The 25279-nt window shown below is 47.9% G+C and overlaps 1 protein-coding gene across 2 annotated transcripts in view; it reads right to left on the minus strand.

Moving 5' to 3' along the window:
- Positions 1-25279, minus strand: part of LOC134949462 (neural proliferation differentiation and control protein 1-like) — a 173985-nt gene that overhangs the window by 89602 nt on the left and 59104 nt on the right. Inside the window, exon 1 of one of the 2 annotated variants that reach the window (XM_063938040.1) lies at positions 14345-15152. The exons of the other annotated variant lie outside the window; for it this stretch is intronic. Coding sequence (XP_063794110.1) covers positions 14345-14390 — 46 coding nt within the window. The 5' untranslated portion in view covers positions 14391-15152. Of the gene's footprint in view, positions 1-14344; positions 15153-25279 lie in introns of those variants that run through there. 2 annotated transcript variants of the gene reach the window in all.

The raw sequence follows: 25279 nt of genomic DNA on the forward strand, positions 1-25279 counted from the left end.
CATGTACACACAGCACAGGTACAGTACAGACAGCAGCAGTGCCAGTCTCCTCTCACACACTACTACAACATGACATGTATACACAGCACAGGTACAGTACAGACAGCAGCAGTGCCAGTCTCCTCCTCACACACTACTACACCATGACATGTACACACAGCACAGGTACAGTACAGACAGCAGCAGTGCCAGTCTCCCCTCACACACTACTACACCATGACATGTATACACAGCACATGTACAGTACAGACAGCAGCAGTGCCAGTCTCCTCACACACTACTACACCATGACATGTATACACAGCACAGGTACAGTACAGACAGCAGCAGTGCCAGTCTCCCCTCACACACTACTACACCATGACATGTATACACAGCACAGGTACAGTACAGACAGCAGCAGCAGCAGTGCCAGTCTCCCCTCACACACTACTACACCATGACATGTATACACAGCACAGGTACAGTACAGACAGCAGCAGCAGCAGTGCCAGTCTCCCCTCACACACTACTACACCATGACATGTATACACAGCACAGGTACAGTACAGATAGCAGCAGTGCCAGTCTCCCCTCACACACTACTACACCATGACATGTATACACAGCACAGGTACAGTACAGACAGCAGCAGTGCCAGTCTCCCCTCACACACTACTACACCATGACATGTACACACAGCACAGGTACAGTACAGACAGCAGCAGTGCCAGTCTCCTCCTCACACACTACTACACCATGACATGTACACAGCACAGGTACAGTACAGACAGCAGCAGTGCCAGTCTCCCCTCACACACTACTACACCATGACATGTATACACAGCACAGGTACAGTACAGACAGCAGCAGTGCCAATCTCCCCTCACACACTACTACACCATGACATGTATACACAGCACAGGTACAGTACAGACAGCAGCAGTGCCAGTCTCCCCTCACACACTACTACACCATGACATGTACACACAGCACAGGTACAGTACAGACAGCAGCAGTGCCAGTCTTCTCTCACACACTACTACAACATGACATGTATACACAGCACAGGTACAGTACAGACAGCAGCAGTGCCAGTCTCACCTCACACACTACTACACCATGACATGTAAACACAGCACAGGTACAATACAGACAGCAGCAGTGCCAGTCTCCCCACACACACTAATACACCATGACATGTATACACAGCACAGGTACAGTACAGACAGCAGCAGTGCCAGTCTCCTCTCACACACTACTACACCATGACATGTATACACAGCACAGGTACAGTACAGACAGCAGCAGTGCCAGTCTCCTCCTCACACACTACTACACCATGACATGTATACACAGCACAGGTACAGTACAGACAGCAGCAGTGCCAGTCTCCTCCTCACACACTACTACACCATGACATGTACACACAGCACAGGTACAGTACAGACAGCAGCAGCAGTGCCAGTCTCCCCTCACACACTACTACACCATGACATGTATACACAGCACAGGTACAGTACAGACAGAAGCAGCAGTGCCAGTCTCCCCTCACACACTACTACACCATGACATGTATACACAGCACAGGTACAGTACAGACAGCAGCAGTGCCAGTCTCCCCCTCACACACTACTACACCATGACATGTATACACAGCACAGGTACAGTACAGACAGCAGCAGTGCCAGTCTCCACCTCACACACTACTACACCATGACATGTATACACAGCACAGGTACAGTACAGACAGCAGCAGCAGTGCCAGTCTCCCCTCACACACTACTACACCATGACATGTATACACAGCACAGGTACAGTACAGACAGCAGCACTGCCAGTATCCCCTCACACACTACTACACCATGACATGTATACACAGCACAGGTACAGTACAGACAGCAGCAGTGCCAGTCTCCTCTCACACACTACTACACCATGACATGTATACACAGCACAGGTACAGTACAGACAGCAGCAGTGCCAGTCTCCCCTCACACACTACTACACCATGACATGTATACACAGCACAGGTACAGTACAGACAGCAGCAGTGCCAGTCTCCCCTCACACACTACTACACTATGACATGTATACACAGTACAGGTACAGTACAGACAGCAGCAGCGCCAGTCTCCTCCTCACACACTACTACACCATGACATGTACACACAGCACAGGTACAGTACAGACAGCAGCAGTGCCAGTCTCCCCTCACACACTACTACACCATGACATGTATACACAGCACAGGTACAGTACAGACAGCAGCAGCAGTGCCAGTCTCCCCTCACACACTACTACACCATGACATGTATACACAGCACAGGTACAGTACAGACAGCAGCAGTGCCAGTCTCCTCCTCACACACTACTACACCATGACATGTACACACAGCACAGGTACAGTACAGACAGCACCAGTGCCAGTCTCCTCCTCACACACTACTACACCATGACATGTATACACAGCACAGGTACAGTACAGACAGCAGCAGTGCCAGTCTCCTCCTCACACACTACTACACCATGACATGTACACACAGCACAGGTACAGTACAGACAGCAGCAGTGCCAGTCTCCTCCTCACACACTACTACACCATGACATGTACACACAGCACAGGTACAGTACAGACAGCAGCAGTGCCAGTCTCCTCCTCACACACTACTACACCATGACATGTATACATAGCACAGGTACAGTACAGACAGCAGCAGTGTCAGTCTCCCCTCACACACTACTACACCATGACATGTACACACAGCACAGGTACAGTACAGACAGCAGCAGTGCCAGTCTCCTCCTCACACACTACTACACCATGACATGTACACACAGCACAGGTACAGTACAGACAGCAGCAGTGCCAGTCTCCTCCTCACACACTACTACACCATGACATGTATACACAGCACAGGTACAGTACAGACAGCAGCAGTGCCAGTCTCCTCACACACTACTACACCATGACATGTACACACAGCACAGGTACAGTACAGACAGCAGCGCCAGTCTCCTCCTCACACACTACTACACCATGACATGTACACACAGCACAGGTACAGTACAGACAGCAGCAGTGCCAGTCTCCTCTCACACACTACTACACCATGACATGTACACACAGCACAGGTACAGTACAGACAGCAGCAGTGCCAGTCTCCTCCTCACACACTACTACACCATGACATGTATACACAGCACAGGTACAGTACAGACAGCAGCAGTGTCAGTCTCCCCTCACACACTACTACACCATGACATGTACACACAGCACAGGTACAGTACAGACAGCAGCAGTGTCAGTCTCCCCTCACACACTACTACACCATGACCTGTATACACAGCACAGGTACAGTACAGACAGCAGCAGTGCCAGTCTCCTCTCACACACTACTATACCATGACATGTACACACAGCACAGGTACAGTACACACAGCAGCAGTGCCAGTCTCCCCTCACACACTACTACACCATGACATGTATACACAGCACAGGTACAGTACAGACAGCAGCAGTGCCAGTCTCCTCTCACACACTACTACACCATGACATGTATACACAGCACAGGTACAGTACAGACAGCATCAGTGTCATTCTCCCCTCACACACTACTACACCATGACATGTACACACAGCACAGGTACAGTACAGACAGCAGCAGTGTCAGTCTCCCCTCACACACTACTACACCATGACCTGTATACACAGCACAGGTACAGTACAGACAGCAGCAGTGCCAGTCTCCTCTCACACACTACTACACCATGACATGTATACACAGCACAGGTACAGTACAGACAGCAGCAGTGCCAGTCTCCTCCTCACACACTACTACACCATGACATGTATACACAGCACAGGTACAGTACAGACAGCAGCAGTGCCAGTCTCCTCCTCACACACTACTACACCATGACATGTACACACAGCACAGGTACAGTACAGACAGCAGCAGCAGTGCCAGTCTCCCCTCACACACTACTACACCATGACATGTATACACAGCACAGGTACAGTACAGACAGAAGCAGCAGTGCCAGTCTCCCCTCACACACTACTACACCATGACATGTATACACAGCACAGGTACAGTACAGACAGCAGCAGTGCCAGTCTCCCCCTCACACACTACTACACCATGACATGTATACACAGCACAGGTACAGTACAGACAGCAGCAGTGCCAGTCTCCACCTCACACACTACTACACCATGACATGTATACACAGCACAGGTACAGTACAGACAGCAGCAGCAGTGCCAGTCTCCCCTCACACACTACTACACCATGACATGTATACACAGCACAGGTACAGTACAGACAGCAGCACTGCCAGTATCCCCTCACACACTACTACACCATGACATGTATACACAGCACAGGTACAGTACAGACAGCAGCAGTGCCAGTCTCCTCTCACACACTACTACACCATGACATGTATACACAGCACAGGTACAGTACAGACAGCAGCAGCGCCAGTCTCCTCCTCACACACTACTACACCATGACATGTACACACAGCACAGGTACAGTACAGACAGCAGCAGTGCCAGTCTCCCCTCACACACTACTACACCATGACATGTATACACAGCACAGGTACAGTACAGACAGCAGCAGCAGCAGTGCCAGTCTCCCCTCACACACTACTACACCATGACATGTATACACAGCACAGGTACAGTACAGACAGCAGCAGTGCCAGTCTCCTCCTCACACACTACTACACCATGACATGTACACACAGCACAGGTACAGTACAGACAGCACCAGTGCCAGTCTCCTCCTCACACACTACTACACCATGACATGTATACACAGCACAGGTACAGTACAGACAGCAGCAGTGCCAGTCTCCTCCTCACACACTACTACACCATGACATGTACACACAGCACAGGTACAGTACAGACAGCAGCAGTGCCAGTCTCCTCCTCACACACTACTACACCATGACATGTACACACAGCACAGGTACAGTACAGACAGCAGCAGTGCCAGTCTCCTCCTCACACACTACTACACCATGACATGTATACATAGCACAGGTACAGTACAGACAGCAGCAGTGTCAGTCTCCCCTCACACACTACTACACCATGACATGTACACACAGCACAGGTACAGTACAGACAGCAGCAGTGCCAGTCTCCTCCTCACACACTACTACACCATGACATGTACACACAGCACAGGTACAGTACAGACAGCAGCAGTGCCAGTCTCCTCCTCACACACTACTACACCATGACATGTATACACAGCACAGGTACAGTACAGACAGCAGCAGTGCCAGTCTCCTCACACACTACTACACCATGACATGTACACACAGCACAGGTACAGTACAGACAGCAGCGCCAGTCTCCTCCTCACACACTACTACACCATGACATGTACACACAGCACAGGTACAGTACAGACAGCAGCAGTGCCAGTCTCCTCTCACACACTACTACACCATGACATGTACACACAGCACAGGTACAGTACAGACAGCAGCAGTGCCAGTCTCCTCCTCACACACTACTACACCATGACATGTATACACAGCACAGGTACAGTACAGACAGCAGCAGTGTCAGTCTCCCCTCACACACTACTACACCATGACATGTACACACAGCACAGGTACAGTACAGACAGCAGCAGTGTCAGTCTCCCCTCACACACTAATACACCATGACCTGTATACACAGCACAGGTACAGTACAGACAGCAGCAGTGCCAGTCTCCTCTCACACACTACTATACCATGACATGTACACACAGCACAGGTACAGTACAGACAGCAGCAGTGCCAGTCTCCTCTCACACACTACTACACCATGACATGTACACACAGCACAGGTACAGTACAGACAGCAGCAGTGCCAGTCTCCTCTCACACACTGCTACACCATGACATGTATACACAGCACAGGTACAGTACACACAGCAGCAGTGCCAGTCTCCCCTCACACACTACTACACCATGACCTGTATACACAGCACAGGTACAGTACAGACAGCAGCAGTGCCAGTCTCCTCTCACACACTACTACACCATGACATGTATACACAGCACAGGTACAGTACACACAGCAGCAGTGCCAGTCTCCCCTCACACACTACTACACCATGACATGTATAGACAGCACAGGTACAGTACAGACAGCAGCAGTGCCAGTCTCCTCTTCACACAGTACTACACCATGACATGTACACACAGCACAGGTACAGTACACACAGCAGCAGTGCCAGTCTCCTCTCACACACTACTACACCATGACATGTATACACAGCACAGGTACAGTACAGACAGCAGCAGTGCCAGTCTCCCCCTCACACACTACTACACCATGACATGTATACACAGCACAGGTACAGTACAGACAGCAGCAGTGCCAGTCTCCTCTCACACACTACTACACCATGACATGTATACACAGCACAGGTACAGTACACACAGCAGCAGTGCCAGTCTCCCCTCACACACTACTACACCATGACATGTATACACAGCACAGGTACAGTACAGACAGCAGCAGTGCCAGTCTCCTCCTCACACTACTACACCATGACATGTACACACAGCACAGGTACAGTACAGACAGCAGCAGTGCCAGTCTCCTCCTCACACACTACTACACCATGACATGTATACACAGCACAGGTACAGTACAGACAGCAGCAGTGCCAGTCTCCCCTCACACACTACTACACCATGACATGTATACACAGCACAGGTACAGTACAGACAGCAGCAGTGCCAGTCTCCTCTCACACACTACTACACCATGACATGTATACACAGCACAGGTACAGTACAGACAGCATCAGTGCCATTCTCCCCTCACACACTACTACACCATGACATGTATACACAGCACAGGTACAGTACACACAGCAGCAGTGCCAGTCTCCTCTCACACACTACTACACCATGACATGTATACACAGCACAGGTACAGTACACACAGCAGCAGTGCCAGTCTCCCCTCACACACTACTACACCATGACATGTATACACAGCACAGGTACAGTACAGACAGCAGCAGTGCCAGTCTCCTCCTCACACTACTACACCATGACATGTACACACAGCACAGGTACAGTACAGACAGCAGCAGTGCCAGTCTCCTCCTCACACACTACTACACCATGACATGTATACACAGCACAGGTACAGTACAGACAGCAGCAGTGCCAGTCTCCCCTCACACACTACTACACCATGACATGTATACACAGCACAGGTACAGTACAGACAGCAGCAGTGCCAGTCTCCTCTCACACACTACTACACCATGACATGTATACACAGCACAGGTACAGTACAGACAGCATCAGTGCCATTCTCCCCTCACACACTACTACACCATGACATGTACACACAGCACAGGTACAGTACAGACAGCAGCAGTGCCAGTCTCCTCTCACACACTACTACACCATGACATGTACACACAGCACAGGTACAGTACAGACAGCAGCAGTGCCACTCTCCTCTCACACACTACTACACCATGACATGCATACACAGCACAGGTACAGTACAGACAGCAGCAGTGTCAGTCTCCTCTCACACACTACTACACCATGACATGTATACACAGCACAGGTACAGTACAGACAGCAGCAGTGCCAGTCTCCTCTCACACACTACTACACCATGACATGTATACACAGCACAGGTACAGTACAGACAGCATCAGTGCCATTCTCCCCTCACACACTACTACACCATGACATGTACACACAGCACAGGTACAGTACAGACAGCAGCAGTGCCAGTCTCCTCTCACACACTACTACACCATGACATGTACACACAGCACAGGTACAGTACAGACAGCAGCAGTGCCACTCTCCTCTCACACACTACTACACCATGACATGTATACACAGCACAGGTACAGTACACACAGCAGCAGTGCCAGTTTCCTCCTCACACACTACTACACCATGACATGTACACACAGCACAGGTACAGTACAGACAGCAGCAGTGCCAGTCTCCCCTCACACACTACTACACCATGACATGTACACACAGCACAGGTACAGTACACACAGCAGCAGTGCCAGTCTCCTCACACACACTACTACACCATGACATGTATACACAGCACAGGTACAGTACAGACAGCAGCAGTGCCAGTCTCCTCCTCACACACTACTACACCATGACATGTATACACAGCACAGGTACAGTACAGACAGCAGCAGTGCCAGTCTCCTCTCACACACTACTACACCATGACATGTACACACAGCACAGGTACAGTACAGACAGCAGCAGTGCCAGTCTCCCCTCACACACACTACTACACCATGACATGTACACACAGCACAGGTACAGTACAGACAGCAGCAGTGCCAGTCTCCCCTCACACACTACTACACCATGACATGTATACACAGCACAGGTACAGTACAGACAGCAGCAGTGCCAGTCTCCTCCTCACACACTACTACACCATGACATGTACACACAGCACAGGTACAGTACAGACAGCAGCAGTGCCAGTCTCCTCTCACACACTACTTCACCATGACATGTATACACAGCACACGTACAGTACACACAGCAGCAGTGCCAGTCTCCTCTCACACACTACTACACCATGACATGTACACACAGCACAGGTACAGTACAGACAGCAGCAGTGCCAGTCTCCCCTCACACACACTACTACACCATGACATGTACACACAGCACAGGTACAGTACAGACAGCAGCAGCAGTGCCAGTCTCCTCTCACACACTACTACACCATGACATGTATACACAGCACACGTACAGTACACACAGCAGCAGTGCCAGTCTCCTCTCACACACTACTACACCATGACATGTACACACAGCACAGGTACAGTACAGACAGCAGCAGTGCCAGTCTCCCCTCACACACACTACTACACCATGACATGTATACACAGCACAGGTACAGTACAGACAGCAGCAGTGCCAGTCTCCTCCTCACACACTACTACACCATGACATGTATACACAGCACAGGTACAGTACACACAGCAGCAGTGCCAGTCTCCCCTCACACACTACTACACCATGACATGTATACACAGCACAGGTACAGTACAGACAGCAGCAGTGCCAGTCTCCTCACACACTACTACACCATGACATGTATACACAGCACAGGTACAGTACAGACAGCAGCAGTGCCAGTCTCCTCTCACACACTACTACACCATGACATGTATACACAGCACAGGTACAGTACAGACAGCAGCAGTGCCAGTCTCCTCTCACACACTACTACACCATGACATGTATACACAGCACAGGTACAGTACAGACAGCAGCAGTGCCAGTCTCCCCTCACACACTACTACACCCTGACATGTACACACAGCACAGGTACAGTACAGACAGCAGCAGTGCCAGTCTCCTCTCACACACTACTACACCATGACATGTACACACAGCACAGGTACAGTACAGACAGCAGCAGTGCCAGTCTCCTCCTCACACACTACTACACCATGACATGTATACACAGCATAGGTACAGTACAGACAGCAGCAGTGCCAGTCTCCCCTCACACACTACTACACCATGACATGTATACATAGCACAGGTACAGTACAGACAGCAGCAGTGCCAGTCTCCTCTCACACACTACTACACCATGACATGTATACACAGCACAGGTACAGTACAGACAGCAGCAGTGCCAGTCTCCTCTCACACACTACTACACCATGACATGTATACACAGCACAGGTACAGTACAGACAGCAGCAGTGCCAGTCTCCCCTCACACACTACTACACCCTGACATGTACACACAGCACAGGTACAGTACAGACAGCAGCAGTGCCAGTCTCCTCTCACACACTACTACACCATGACATGTATACACAGCACAGGTACAGTACAGACAGCAGCAGTGCCAGTCTCCCCCTCACACACTACTACACCATGACATGTACACACAGCACAGGTACAGTACAGACAGCAGCAGTGCCAGTCTCCTCTCACACACTACTACACCATGACATGTACACAGCACAGGTACAGTACAGACAGCAGCAGTGCCAGTCTCCTCCTCACACACTACTACACCATGACATGTATACACAGCACAGGTACAGTACAGACAGCAGCAGTGCCAGTCTCCTCTCACACACTACTACACCATGACATGTATACACAGCACAGGTACAGTACAGACATCAGCAGTGCCAGTCTCCCCTCACACACTACTACACCCTGACATGTACACACAGCACAGGTACAGTACAGACAGCAGCAGTGCCAGTCTCCTCTCACACACTACTACACCATGACATGTATACACAGCACAGGTACAGTACAGACAGCAGCAGTACCAGTCTCCTCTCACACACTACTACACCATGATATGTATACACAGCACAGGTACAGTACAGACAGCAGCAGTACCAGTCTCCTCTCACACACTACTACACCATGACATGTACACACAGCACAGGTACAGTACAGACAGCAGCAGTGCCAGTCTCCTCTCACACACTACTACACCATGACATGTATACACAGCACAGGTACAGTACAGACAGCAGCAGTACCAGTCTCCCCCTCACACACTACTACACCATGACATGTACACACAGCACAGGTACAGTACAGACAGCAGCAGTGCCAGTCTCCTCCTCACACACTACTACACCATGACATGTATACACAGCATAGGTACAGTACAGACAGCAGCAGTGCCAGTCTCCCCTCACACACTACTACACCATGACATGTATACACAGCACAGGTACAGTACAGACAGCAGCACTGCCAGTCTCCCCTCACACACTACAACACCATGACATGTATACACAGCACAGGTACAGTACACACAGCAGCAGTGCCAGTCTCCTCCTCACACACTACTACACCATGACATGTATACACAGCACAGGTACAGTACACACAGCAGCAGTGCCAGTCTCCTCCTCACACACTACTACACCATGACATGTACACACAGCACAGGTACAGTACAGACAGCAGCAGTGCCAGTCTCCCCTCACACACTACTACACCATGACATGTATACACAGCACAGGTACAGTACAGACAGCAGCAGTGCCAGTCTCCTCTCACACACTACTACACCATGTCATGTATACACAGCACAGGTACAGTACAGACAGCAGCAGTGCCAGTCTCCTCTCACACACTACTACACCATGTCATGTATACACAGCACAGGTACAGTACAGACAGCAGCAGTACCAGTCTCCTCTCACACACTACTACACCATGACATGTACACACAGCACAGGTACAGTACACACAGCAGCAGTGCCAGTCTCCTCTCACACACTACTACACCATGTCATGTATACACAGCACAGGTACAGTACAGACAGCAGCAGTGCCAGTCTCCTCTCACACACTACTACACCATGACATGTATACACAGCACAGGTACAGTACAGACAGCAGCAGTGCTAGTCTCCTCTCACACAGTACTACACCATGACATGTATACACAGCACAGGTACAGTACAGACAGCAGCAGCGCCAGTCTCCTCTCACACACTACTACACCATGACATGTACACACAGCACAGGTACAGTACAGACAGCAGCAGTGCCAGTCTCCTCCTCACACACCACTACACCATGACATGTATACACAGCACAGGTACAGTACAGACAGCAGCAGTGCCAGTCTCCTCCTCACACACTACTACACCATGACATGTATACACAGCACAGGTACAGTACAGACAGCAGCAGTGCCAGTCTCCTCTCACACACTACTACACCATGACATGTATACACAGCACAGGTACAGTACAGACAGCAGCAGTGCCAGTCTCCTCTCACACACTACTACACCATGACATGTATACACAGCACAGGTACAGTACAGACAGCAGCAGCGCCAGTCTCCTCTCACACACTACTACACCATGACATGTACACACAGCACAGGTACAGTACACACAGCAGCAGTGCCAGTCTCCTCCTCACACACTACTACATTATGACATGTATACACAGCACAGGTACAGTACAGACAGCAGCAGTGCCAGTCTCCCCTCACACACTACTACACCATGACATGTATACACAGCACAGGTACAGTACAGACAGCAGCAGTGCCAGTCTCCTCCTCACACACTGCTACACCATGACATGTATACACAGCACAGGTACAGTACAGACAGCAGCAGTGCCAGTCTCCTCACACACTACTATACCATGACACGTATACACAGCACAGGTACAGTACAGACAGCAGCAGTGCCAGTCTCCTCACACACTACTATACCATGACACGTATACACAGCACAGGTACAGTACAGACAGCAGCAGTGCCAGTCTCCTCTCACACACTACTACACCATGACATGTACACACAGCACAGGTACAGTACAGACAGCAGCAGTGCCAGTCTCCCCTCACACACTACTACACCATGACATGTACACACAGCACAGGTACAGTACACACAGCAGCAGTGCCAGTCTCCTCCTCCTCACACACTACTACACCATGACATGTACACACAGCACAGGTACAGTACACACAGCAGCAGTACCAGTCTCCTCCTCACACACTACTACACCATGACATGTATACACAGCACAGGTACAGTACACACAGCAGCAGTGCCAGTCTCCTCTCACACACTACTACACCATGACATGTATACACAGCACAGGTACAGTACACACAGCAGCAGTGCCAGTCTCCTCTCACACACTACTGCACCATGTCATGTACACACAGCACAGGTACAGTACAGACATCAGTAGTGCCAGACTCCTCTCACACACTACTACACCATGACATGTACACACAGCACAGGTACAGTACAGACAGCAGCAGTGCCAGTCTCCCCTCACACACTACTGCACCATGTCATGTACACACAGCACAGGTACAGTACAGACATCAGTAGTGCCAGACTCCTCTCACACACTACTACACCATGACATGTACACACAGCACAGGTACAGTACAGACAGCAGCAGTGCCAGTCTCCCCTCACACACTACTGCACCATGTCATGTACACACAGCACAGGTACAGTACAGACATCAGTAGTGCCAGACTCCTCTCACACACTACTACACCATGACATGTACACACAGCACAGGTACAGTACAGACAGCAGCAGTGCCAGTCTCCCCTCACACACTACTACAGCATGACATGTACACACAGCACAGGTACAGTACAGACAGCAGCAGTGCCAGTCTCCCCCTCACACACTACTACAGCATGACATGTATACACAGCACAGGTACAGTACAGACAGCAGCAGTGCCAGTCTCCCCTCACACACTACTACACCATGACATGTATACACAGCACAGGTACAGTACAGACAGCAGCAGTGCCAGTCTCCCCTCACACACTACTATACCATGACATGTATACACAGCACAGGTACAGTACAGACAGCAGCAGTGCCAGTCTCCCCTCACACACTACTACACCATGACATGTATACACAGCACAGGTACAGTACAGACAGCAGCAGTGCCAGTCTCTCCTCACACACTACTACACCATGACATGTACACACAGCACAGGTACAGTACAGACAGCAGCAGTACCAGTCTCCTCTCACACACTACTACACCATGACATGTACACACAGCACAGGTACAGTACACACAGCAGCAGTGTATATTACTCAACTCGCTAAGATACAATTTTTTTAAATACGGTATATGATTCCAGATCGTGGTTTTATTTGCTATTCAAATCCCCTCTTCTGTACTCTAATACATTTATGTGATTGACTATTGACAATGTTATCTGTCCAGTTCCAGGTGCTATCAATAGTCTTGAGTCGGATACTGCAGCGTGTGCTTCAGGCTTCACACAAGACCAATTACTATGCCAGATTACTCATTCCCTGGTTGGCTGACAACCCCACACAGACACCCACAATTGATACAAACTTTGTGCTTGGCTATAAGATATGCACTATTGCATAAAGTCAGGCCAGGAGTGGTTAAAGTAGAGCAAGATACTCTTCCAATCTTTTATCAATCTGCCGCCGTCCTCCCCTATCCGGCATCTTGGGAGATGTAGTTTAGAGACAACTGGCAGAGTGTGAAACATTCCTGGTTCGCTCACCACTATACAGCCACAGCCCCATACCATGTTAATACAACATCATTCCTGAAAATAATATAATCATGCATGTGCAAGACAGAAATGGACTGAAAATTAGATCTTCGTGTCTCCATGACAACAGCATCAAAGTCTGCATACAGGAAATTGAAAGTGAGGTCAGAGGATTGGGGGGGGGGGGGGGAGTTGGTGGGTTTGAAGGAGACAAACAACAACCAGGTACTGAAAATATCCCCACCCAACACAATAGAGAACATAGGCTTACCTGTTAGGACCACAAGTAGAATTATGTGAAGTCCAGTGACCATCATCCTGACACATTAAGATGACCTCTGGATTATAACACTGTGACACAGTCCAGCAGTCACTGTACTGTACTGGTCCAGTCCTTTCCACCGTCACCGATACAGCTATGTGCACACTTAGTGACACACCAAGACACTCACGTTGATATTAATATATCATAACTAGGCAACAAAACTCCTACTTCAGTTTTTTTTTTTTTAAATCTGTATGTCCATAAAAATTTCCATAATTATATGATCTATATTTTTAGTAACATGCAACAGATATTCCCGTTCACCCGCAAGCAAATGGCAAACAAATCCACTTGCATACGATGCAGCTGCACTGGGTATAGTTCTGTGTTTGCACGCACTAAAGCTGCATTTCTGTAAAGTTAATTGCACAAACTCAGGCAGATATATCTGTTGGCTGTAATACAGATGTTTGTACAATAAGTACAGGCTGAGGTGATGTATGCACAGATTATATACACTGAGGCTCACTAGCAAGCACAAAACCAAACAACTGAGCGCAAACAATCATTGCACAAACATAACACTTTCACTAAGTGACTGTTGTCTCTTTTCCCTATTCTGTTGTCTTTGTGTCACTTATCTTTCCTGAATATACACTGATCTGTCTAATCCTGTTGATCTCTCCTCTGTTCCATCCTATGTTCCCCCTCTGTGTGTGTTGATGTTGCTCTCTCTCTGGAGTCCTGGTGAGCTGTATGTGTGTGTGTGTGTGTGTATCACAGACTGCGCAATGCTATTTCTTTATGAATGGAGAAGTGCGTGGGAGGGGGCTGTGTGTCTGTGTGCAGCCTACAGGCTGTGGGCTGTGTCTACCAGAAAACAGGACAGTAAGGCAGTGATATCAATGAACGTATATACAGACCTCTAGCTAGAAATGCTTCTGTTCAGGGCACAATATTATCTATCTATTTATCTATCTATCTATCTATCTATCTATCTATCTATCTATCTATCTATCTATCTATCTAATCCACAGGTTCTCAAACTCGGTCCTCAGGACCCCACACAGTGCATGTTTTCAAGGTCTCCTCACAGAATCGCAAGTGTAATAATTAGCTCCACCTGTGGACCTTTTATAATGTGTCAGTGAGTAATTAATACACCTGTGCACCTGCTGGGTTACCTGCAAAACATGCACTGTGTGGGATCCTGAGGACCGAGTTTGAGAACCCCTGATCTAATCTATCTATCTATCTAATCGCCTATCATCTACAGATCTACAAAAGGGTTTTATATTTGTCCTTTTCTTGGATATCAGTGATTGGAAGAGTTTCCGTGCGGTGTAAGTAGTAGGTTATTTGTGGCATCGGTGGGCAGGACCGGATGAAGTGAATTGTGTTATCATAGCCCTGCCCTACACAACAGAGAGTGTGACTTGTATCATTTCTCATCAGGGGTGTGGCTGCAGTAGTGAGAATCACATCATCATGCCCAGTACAGTACACAGGAGAATAGTGTGGCACACTGTGGCACAACATATAAGGATTTAGCAGGCGCAGTCTGGACAGGTTAGCAGGATTAGGTATACAGGAGTTTGGTGCCCAATTATCAGATTTGTGGTTATGTGTTTTCAGGGGCTAGCCGCAAATACTAGGAATCCCCTGAATGTATGAAAGAGGGATAGCAGCAGGTATTGTATCAGCCACACCCCTGATGAGAAATGATACCTGCCGCTATCCCTCCATTTCTGCCCGCAGCCTGCCCTCCAATCTCCCCAAAGTATCAATATCGGGAATGTAAAGCAGGATGTAGTTCCGGCAGGGTTCCACAGGTGCATGGTTCTCACTATGGGGGTAATTCAGAGCTGATCGCTGCTGTGCGTTTTCGCACAGCGGGCGATCAGTTCCAAACTGCGCATGCGTTTGCACCGCAATGCGCAGGTGCGTCGCACGGGTACAAAGATTGCCGCTCAGCGATGGGTTTGTGCGATGGATCCGTTCACACGGGCGATCGCAAGGAAGGAGATTGACAGGAAAAAGGCGTTTGTGGGTGTCAACTGACCATTTTCTGGGAGTGTCTGGAAAAATGCAGGCGTGTCCATACGTTTGCAGGGCGGGTGTCTGATGTAATTTCCGGTCCCAGACAGGCTGATGTGATCGCAGCGGCTGAGTAAGTCCTGGGCTGCGCAGAGACTGCACAAGATCTGTTTGTACAGCTCTACTACACATGCGCTCGCACACTTGCACATCTAAAATACCCTCCCCCTGTAGGCGGCGACTATCTGATCGCAGCAGTGCAAAAATCGCTGCTAGTGATCAGGTCTGAATTAGGCCCAATGACCGTACATGCGCAGAGATCACCCCGTCAGCACATCGCAGGGACCTTTGCCAGTGCATGTGCAGGGTGATACATACCACTGATACGATCACATATTGCAATGCGATCCTGGACAGTAAGATCCCGCCCAGATAGCATGCAATATGCGATCCTTGATAAATGGGCTCCTTAGTATGCAAGTTGTCGAAGTCGAAAAATATTGCAGTACACACATCACGTACAAACTACACACAGATGGCCTCCGTGCGCGTACTTATTCTGCCGTGCGTGCACATATTCACAATTTGCGTATGGTCGCTCCCGCGGTCCTGCGTATTAGCGCGTGGTATGGGTAATTACGGTAGAGTTTGTGATCGCATGGGAAAGCCATAAAAACACATTACATATTTAATCCAAATAGTGCACAATGTACACATAGTCTCCCTGCACCACACCAGCAAGTTGCAATAGTTTAAATGGTAACAGAACAAAGGGATTCACCTTTACAGGATAGGAGGGGACAGAACAAGGTTATAAGGTGGTGTTTGGTATCTAGCTGTAGGGTATTTTAAGGGAAATATTCCGGTGTTGGTTTGCTGAAGATCGCATGCTCCTGCGCATAGTTATGCGCAGGAGCAGAATATTACTATTAACTGTATTTACTGTACATTTGTTATACGGCGGGAACCCAGAGGAGACCTCCTGCAAGTGCACCTGGAACAGACATTGCCCACCTATTCAAACGACCTATGACCTCTCCTGTACTGTAAATGACCATCCCTGTGTCCAATGGACAAAGAGATTACAATATCCATTGTATTAGGTTTTGGACTATTGTATAAAAGAGCCAGCTGCATGCCCGGTCACACACAGACTCCGAAGGTCATCTACCTTGATGACTGAGGACCAGACTGGGAAGCGCAGGCGAAACCAAACACGTATGTACCATTGATTGTAGCCATTATTCTATTGTATTGTATTGTTATTGTAACCCCCTTTCAGTAATTATGGGGGTAATTCCAAGTTGATCGCAGCAGGAATTATTTTAGCATTGGGCAAAACCATGTGCACTGCAGGGGAGGCAGATATTACATGTGCAGAGAGAAATAGATTTGGGTGTGGTGAGTTCAATCTGCAATCTAAATTGCAGTGTAAATATAAAGCAGCCAGTATTTACCCTGCACAGAAACAATATAACCCAACCAAATCTAACTCTTTCTGCACATGTTATATCTGCCCCCCTGCACTGCACATGGTTTTGCCCAACTGCTAAAAAATTTCCTGCTGCGATCAACTTGGAATTACCCCCTATATGTTGGTGTGTCGGAACCCGGCATTTTAAGTACAATCTGGTGTCGTGTCTCCTTTCCTTGCTAAGGTTATAAGTGTATTTCAGTCACACGTGCAGCTGCTAAGTGCTCACGGTGTATCTTTGGGTGTGTACGCACTGAGTGTACTTTGTACGGCCAACGCGGCGTTTGTACGCAAAGTACGTACACAGTACGGGGCTTGTACGCTAATGGTGTAAAAAGTACGTAGGCTAAGGATTGAGTACAACGGCAGCAGCGGCTCCATTTAAAGTGTATTAAATGTCTTTTTAAAGTAGTGCTTTTAGTCCTGTAAGTAAATCGACGTTTACAATTGGGGCCTCGATCCGGTTTTCACATGCTCACAGCCTAACAGGTCATAGCAGACTTAATCTAGCAGCAAAGGGTGGAAAGTTATCCTACGTAACCTTTTCCTGGTCGGTGGATGTTCTGAAAACCCTATTTGTGTGCTGTTAGATTGCGTCTGCTCTGTCTGGTCTGCAGAGGTGCTGATAGAACCCATAAAACAGGAAAAAAGCATTTTAAAAATCTGTGAATTTTTTTGGGGCGCCAAAAGTGTACACAAAGGGCATCGATACTTTGCATACTCTCTCACATTGTTGCGGCAAGATTTAGATTGCTAGATTTGCTTAGATCTGTGTGAAATCGGATAGATTTGTTGCTATATAGTTAAATTTGAAATAACAGTGTTTAAGGAAGTAAATATAAAGCACAACACGCAGGTCTGGCCCTGTCGTAAAGGGTTACACAGAACAAGCGGTTGTGCTTGTGAGCGATTATAGTTAGCATTGCTCACATTTATAGAGGTTGTGGGATTTGTTCTATTACGGACGCACGGTTTTGTACACGTGTCTCGGACAAAGTACAGGACCGCGCACGCGGCGTAAAAGACACGCACAGTTGCGTGTTTACGCAAAGTGTGTAAGAGTGCGGACGCTAAGTACAAATTACACAATAGTTTCGTTCAGTTAAAAGGTGGGACAGTAGCCATGCTACAATAGCACATAACTATCCGGTTTCAAAAGCAGATTAGTATAAGACTTTTGTTTAAATTGTATTGCCCCTGGGGGTAAAGCTGCCGATCAGAACGAGTGAAAAAATTTCTGTACAGAAAAACAAAGCATATTTGAGTGAGTGAAAGTAGGAGTGAACGTATTGAACCCCGGGAATTCGGGATCCCGTCGTTGGTACACCAAGTGAGTGGAGGCTTGGCGGCGTGAGGCGGCTGACTCACGTTAGTTTAGATTTGGAATACGTAAGTAATGAGGAGACTTACACAGGAGCATGGTAGGAAATTGTGAATTGTGAACTTGGTGACCCATATAGTTTTGTTGATATTATATGGCAGAGGTTTTGCAGCTTGTGATTAGATTCCAGTGGTCGTAGGGTGGATAGATAACAAGTACCTATACGCTGTGCGATTGGACCGCATGTTTGTGGGTGCGATACATAGCGCAACTTGATACCCCTTTTACGAGCTTTTGCGTAAAGTCACGGTATCATTATCGCTGTATAGAGCATACGCAAGCGTGATTTGTGTACAAGTGCATAAAGGGAGTTTTCGCTGGTCTCTCTCAGGAAAAACTCCAACGGCAGATATTTACTGGAAAAGGTAAGTTACTCCTAAAAAACTTCCAGTAAATATAGGTCAATTAGGGGCCCTAAGTTGGGTACATCGCCTTCGCTATCGACAGTGTATGGTAGTACCGGCCAACGTGGGCGATAGTGGGTGAAAGCGCTCGGAGAACTTTCACCGTTGGCTTGTATTGAGTATTTTGGTGTTTGTGGGAAAAGGACCACAATTATGGGAGCCAGTTGCTCAACTAAGGGACGTATAGTAGCCAGGGTTCAGGCAGAAGAGTTGCGGCCCAAGGGGTCCGCAAGGTTTATAATGTGTGAGAAATATGGTCCACACGCTGAAGTTTATTGTGACGAATGGGTACGTATGACTGACAACGATAGGGTATCATTCCCTAGGGTGGGCAGCTTTGAACCAGAGGTATTACAGAACTTAAGTATAAGGATATGTCTGATAAAATCCAGAAAACAAAGGATCAGACATACAGATTGCTTAAATCTATGGCAGCAAGAGGGGGATGTGCAAAGGGAATTAGCTCGCACAGCAAGATCCAAACCTAGCTGGAAAACAATGGCGACCGCACCACCACCACCATATATTGATGGGGAGAAAGTGGCTACAAGTAACGGTGCATTGGTACAGGATAGGAATGTGATTGATAAATGTACTAACGCTAACCCTTGCCAGCTGTATCCCATTTTAAATCTTCCCCAGGATTGTGAGCAGGAAGATGAGCCCAGCACGATATCGGCACTCTCTCTAGCAGCCACCATACAGGACACCCAGGTGGGCACGGCCCAACCACCAAGAGTTGTAGCAAGGCCCCCTAGCGGAGGGATAAGTGAGGTCGTGTCCACAGGTAAGTACGGTACCATACACTATGCAGAAACAATAGCTCCTCACATTATAGAGTCAAACCAGAATGATGTAATTGAATTAAATCCTGTCAGGGTGATTGCAGTCTCCAATGGGAAGACTGACGCTCAGGGAGTAACTCCCATCAGGAACATTGCCATGCATTGTCCTTGGTCCCGAGCAGAATTAAGGTCAATTATGTCTGAATTTCCTGATCCCAGAAAAGATCTAGTCGGATGCCAGAAATTTGTTAAAGAGTTAGGTAACACCCATGAGCCCACAAATAAGGATTGGTGAACAGTGCTACGGGTGTGTTTACCCTCAAATATTGACACCACGAAATTCATAACAGATTGTAAGTTAGACGCAGAGGTACCTCTCACTGATGAATACAATCAGGAGAATGTACGGCAAATCAATCTGCAATTAGGAGTGTATTTCCCTACTGCTGTCAAATGGAATAAAATCATCCCCATAAAACAACAGGAAGGTGAAATGGCATCCGAATATTTCCATCGGGCACTGCAGGAAATAGCTAGATACACTGGGATAGAGGACATTAAAGATAATGCACACCATAGGGAGGTAGCTGTTTCCGTATTAATGGACGGGTTAAAGGAGGTACTGAGAACAAGAGTACAGACCTCTCTACCTAACTGGAGAGGTATCTCCGTGGCTGAGAGAGTCCGCTATCGAGCACGATCGGAACATCAGTAAGCACAGGGAGTCTCAGGGGGATAAGCTGATGACAGTAAGTATACATACTCTTACAACAAAACCACATCAGCCAAGACCCCAGACCCCTGATGGTAAGTCACGTGTAGTAATATGCTATATTTGTCGAAAGGAAGGACATAACGCAAGGGAATGAATGAATAAAGGTACACATAATGTATACTGACCCCCTAGACCAGGATACGAACCACACTACAATTCACATAATTGGGATCAGGGACCACATAGGAGAAATTACGAGCCACATACAGGGGAAACAAGGAGGTACCCACCAAGGAGAGACTGGCAGACCTCCGAAAATTCTCAGCTACCCCCCGAACATATCATAGCTGCAAATGTGCTGCGGGATGGTCCCACTACACAATAGGGGTTGGGCCACACCTGTAGTCTGCAGCCAGTGAAGTTGATTGCTAGCCTTGGTAGTGAACTTGAGGTCACGGGGGATGTAGCTGGTGTACCATTACCTTTTCTTGTAGATACAGGGGCGGCCAGGTCAGTGTTGAATTCCACATCAGGTGTAAAGACCACGGGAAAAATGATTTCGGCAATGGGAGTAACAGGAACGGTGCAACAATACTCTTTGAGTAGACCTGCAGAGATTACGATAGGGCCCTTGCAAACCAAACATTATTTTCTGCTGGCTGCATCGGCTCTGACTAATCTACTCGGCAGAGACTTATTGTGTAAAATGCGGTGTGTCATATACTGTACTCCTGAGGGTGTCTTTTTAGATATACCTGAGAACCATGCTCAAGAAGTACAAGATATACTAGACACCCGGCTAATGTCGCATTCTACTGTTATAGACAAGTGTCCATCAAAGGTAGAGCAAATACCGGGTTCCCTTTGGACCAAAGATGGACAGGACACTGGATGGCGAATGTAGCTCCAGTAGTAGTACAAGTAAAAGATGGTAGGATAGCTCCAAAAATCCCTCAGTATCCTCTGAAGCCAGAGGTAGAGTTAGGAGTGTACCTGTCATAGAGCGGCTGTTACAGCAGGGCATCCTAGTTAGGATGTCCAGCACCGCCAATAGTCCCATCTTCCCTGTGAAAAAGAGTGGGGGGAGGGGTTACAGGCTAGTGCAGGATCTAAGGGGGATAAACAAGATAGTTGAGAGCCAATTCCCCGTAATGCCCAATCCAGCTGTCATCCTCATGCAAATTCCCTCTACTGCAAAATTCTTCACTGTCATTGACCTCTGTTCTGCTTTCTTTTCTGTCCCTCTTCACCCTGACAGCCAATACCTTTTTGCCTTTACATACAGGGGAGTACAGTACACCTGGACTCGTCTCCCCCAAGGTTTCATTGACAGCCCGAGTATTTTCTCCCAGGCCTTGCATGACTGTTTACAATCCTTTCAACCTGAGAGTGGATCAGTAGTAATACAGTATGTCGATGACTTATTGCTGTGTTCTGACTCACTCAAATTGTCCTTGAAAGACACGAAACAGCTTCTGTTTCATCTTTCCCATACAGGACACAAGGTTTCAAAGGATAAGTTGCAGTTGTGCCGGACCAGTGTCAAATATTTGGGACACTGCTTGACTCAAAGACTTAGACACCTCACCGCTGATAGAATACAGGCGATTCGCGACATGACTCTGCCACAAACTCAGCAACAGATCCGCACTTTCCTTGGAATGTGTGGGTACCGTCGAAACTGGATTCCAGGGTACTCTATACTGGCTTTACTATTACAAGAAATGGTCTCTTCAAGCAAAGCAGAACGGATCTCTCACACAGATGAGTCCGAATCGGCGTTTTGAGAGACTCAAACAGTGTCTATCACAGGCACCTGCATTAGGTATGCCAGATTATGAGAAGCCCTTTGAATTGTACGGTACTGAAAGTGCTGGGTGCGCGGCAGGTGTCTTAACACAGAGACACGGTGATGCCAGCAGACCGGTAGCTTATTACAGTGCACAGTTGGACACTGTAGCGCGGACTCTCCCCACTTGCTTGCAAAGTGTTGCAGCGATAGCTTTGCTGGTAAGTAAAAGCGAGGACGTAGTGTTAGGACATGACCTGATCATCCATACACCTCATGCAGTATCAGCCTTACTGAACTCCGCCCAAACCAGACATGTCTCATCTGTTCGGTTTACAAAGTGGGAATTATCACTGGTGGCCCCGGTAAACATCACCATTAAGAGATGCAGCTCACTAAATCCTGCAACCTACTTGCCAAGTGTGCCTGGACAGGCACAAAGGGTGGAGGATGAGAATGACGGTGAAGGAGGAATTAGTGCAGACACTGATACGCATGATTGTTTGGAATACCTGAATCAGACTTTCACTGCGAGACCTGACATCAGTGACAACCCACTGGAAGGAGTAGACTTTACCTTCTACACTGACGGTAGTTGCCACAGACAGACAGAATCGGGAGATTTGTGCACTGGATATGCAGTTGTAGATGACGAAGGTATCATAGAAGCTGAACCCCTTGGCCCACCGCACTCAGCACAAGTTGCTGAGTTGGTCGCCCTAACCAGAGCGTGTGAATTGGCCAAGGGTAAATCAGCTAATATATACACAGATTCTAGGTACGCCTTTGGAGTGGTGCATGATATTGGGGCCCTATGGCGCCTCAGAAATTTCATGCCGGCAGCTGGCACACCTGTAGCGAATGCGTCCCACATCAAAATGCTTTTGACAGCAATACAGGAACCAGACAGAGTGGCTGTTATCAAGTGCAAAGCACACACTTACAACCAAGACCCAATTTCACTTGGTAACAGCCGGCAGACGAAGCTGCTAAATCAGCAGCAAGCACCCCCATACAAACGAACATCACACCACTGATGACATTTAACACGGTCAACACACAACAGCTAATTGAAATGCAAAATTTGTGTTCCCTACAGGAAAAGGCAGTCTGGAAGTCGAAGGGGTATGGTCAGCAGTCCTCAGGACTTTGGACAGGTGGACACGGTAAGCCGGTGGCCCCCAGAGCATATCTTCCAAGCCTGGCTGAGGTGGCACACGGTCTGATTCATCTGGGCAAAGAGGGTATGTGCAAGTTGGTAAGAGCCTACTGGTGTGCGCTAGGATTCTCTTCTCATGCAGGTAAGAGAGCAATGACATGTTTTACTTGCTTGAGGAAGAATATTGGAAAGACAATACCAACAGAGCCATCCCATATCCCTCCTACAGACGGACCTTTTCAGGTAATACAAATCGATTTCATACAGTTACCACCCTGTAGGAATTTGAAATATGTGTTAGTTTGTATTGATGTATTTTCCAACTGGGTAGAAGCGTTCCCTGCTGACACAAATACTGCTACGTTCACTGAAAAGAAAATTGTGCAGGAATTTGTGTGTAGATATGGTATCCCTAGAATAATTGAAAGTGATAGGGGTACCCATTTTACAGGTGAAGTCTTTCAGGTAATTTGTAAACTGATGGGAATTAATAGCAAGCTGCATACTCCGTACCGACCACAGGCGAGTGCAAAGGTAGAGAGAGTGAACAGCACTATTAAGAACAAGCTTAGCAAAATAATGGCTGAAACTGGATTGTTGTGGCCAGAGCTTTGCCACCAGTGTTGTACAGCATCAGAACCACTCCCAGGTCTCCACTTAACTTATCACCCTTTGAAATTCTTTTTGGTTGACAACCTCATGTAATGATAGACCCCCAGGATGATTTGAAATGTAATAATTAAGTGACTGGTTGGGATAAGCCAGCAGCTGAGAAATCAACAAAGAAATTTAAAGCTGGTGATTCCTGACCTGCCGAACAGTAATTGTCATGACATTGAACCTGGGGATTATGTGATGATTCGAAATTTCTTACGCTCAGGTTGCTTCATAGACAGGTGGGAAGGACCATACCAAGTCTTGTTAACCAGCACGACAGCATTGAAGGTCGCCGAAAGAGAGACTTGGGTCCACTCGTCCCACTGCAAGAAGGTCGCTGACCTGGAGAGAACTCGTGTGTAGAGAACCTCGTATCACTAGAGTGTTTGTTCCGGGAAAGTTGAGAGGCAGGACTGTTGAAAGGCACCTGAGCACAGAGAGCAACAAGATCTAGAACGGTTGTCGCACCATTTTCTTTTTTCACCTCCCCCTGCATTTTCCTTTCTTTCCTCCTTCTTATTTTCCTTCTTTTCCCTAACG

This window comes from Pseudophryne corroboree, chromosome 8, assembly GCF_028390025.1.
Source record: "Pseudophryne corroboree isolate aPseCor3 chromosome 8, aPseCor3.hap2, whole genome shotgun sequence".
Taxonomy (NCBI): Eukaryota; Metazoa; Chordata; class Amphibia; order Anura; family Myobatrachidae; genus Pseudophryne; species Pseudophryne corroboree.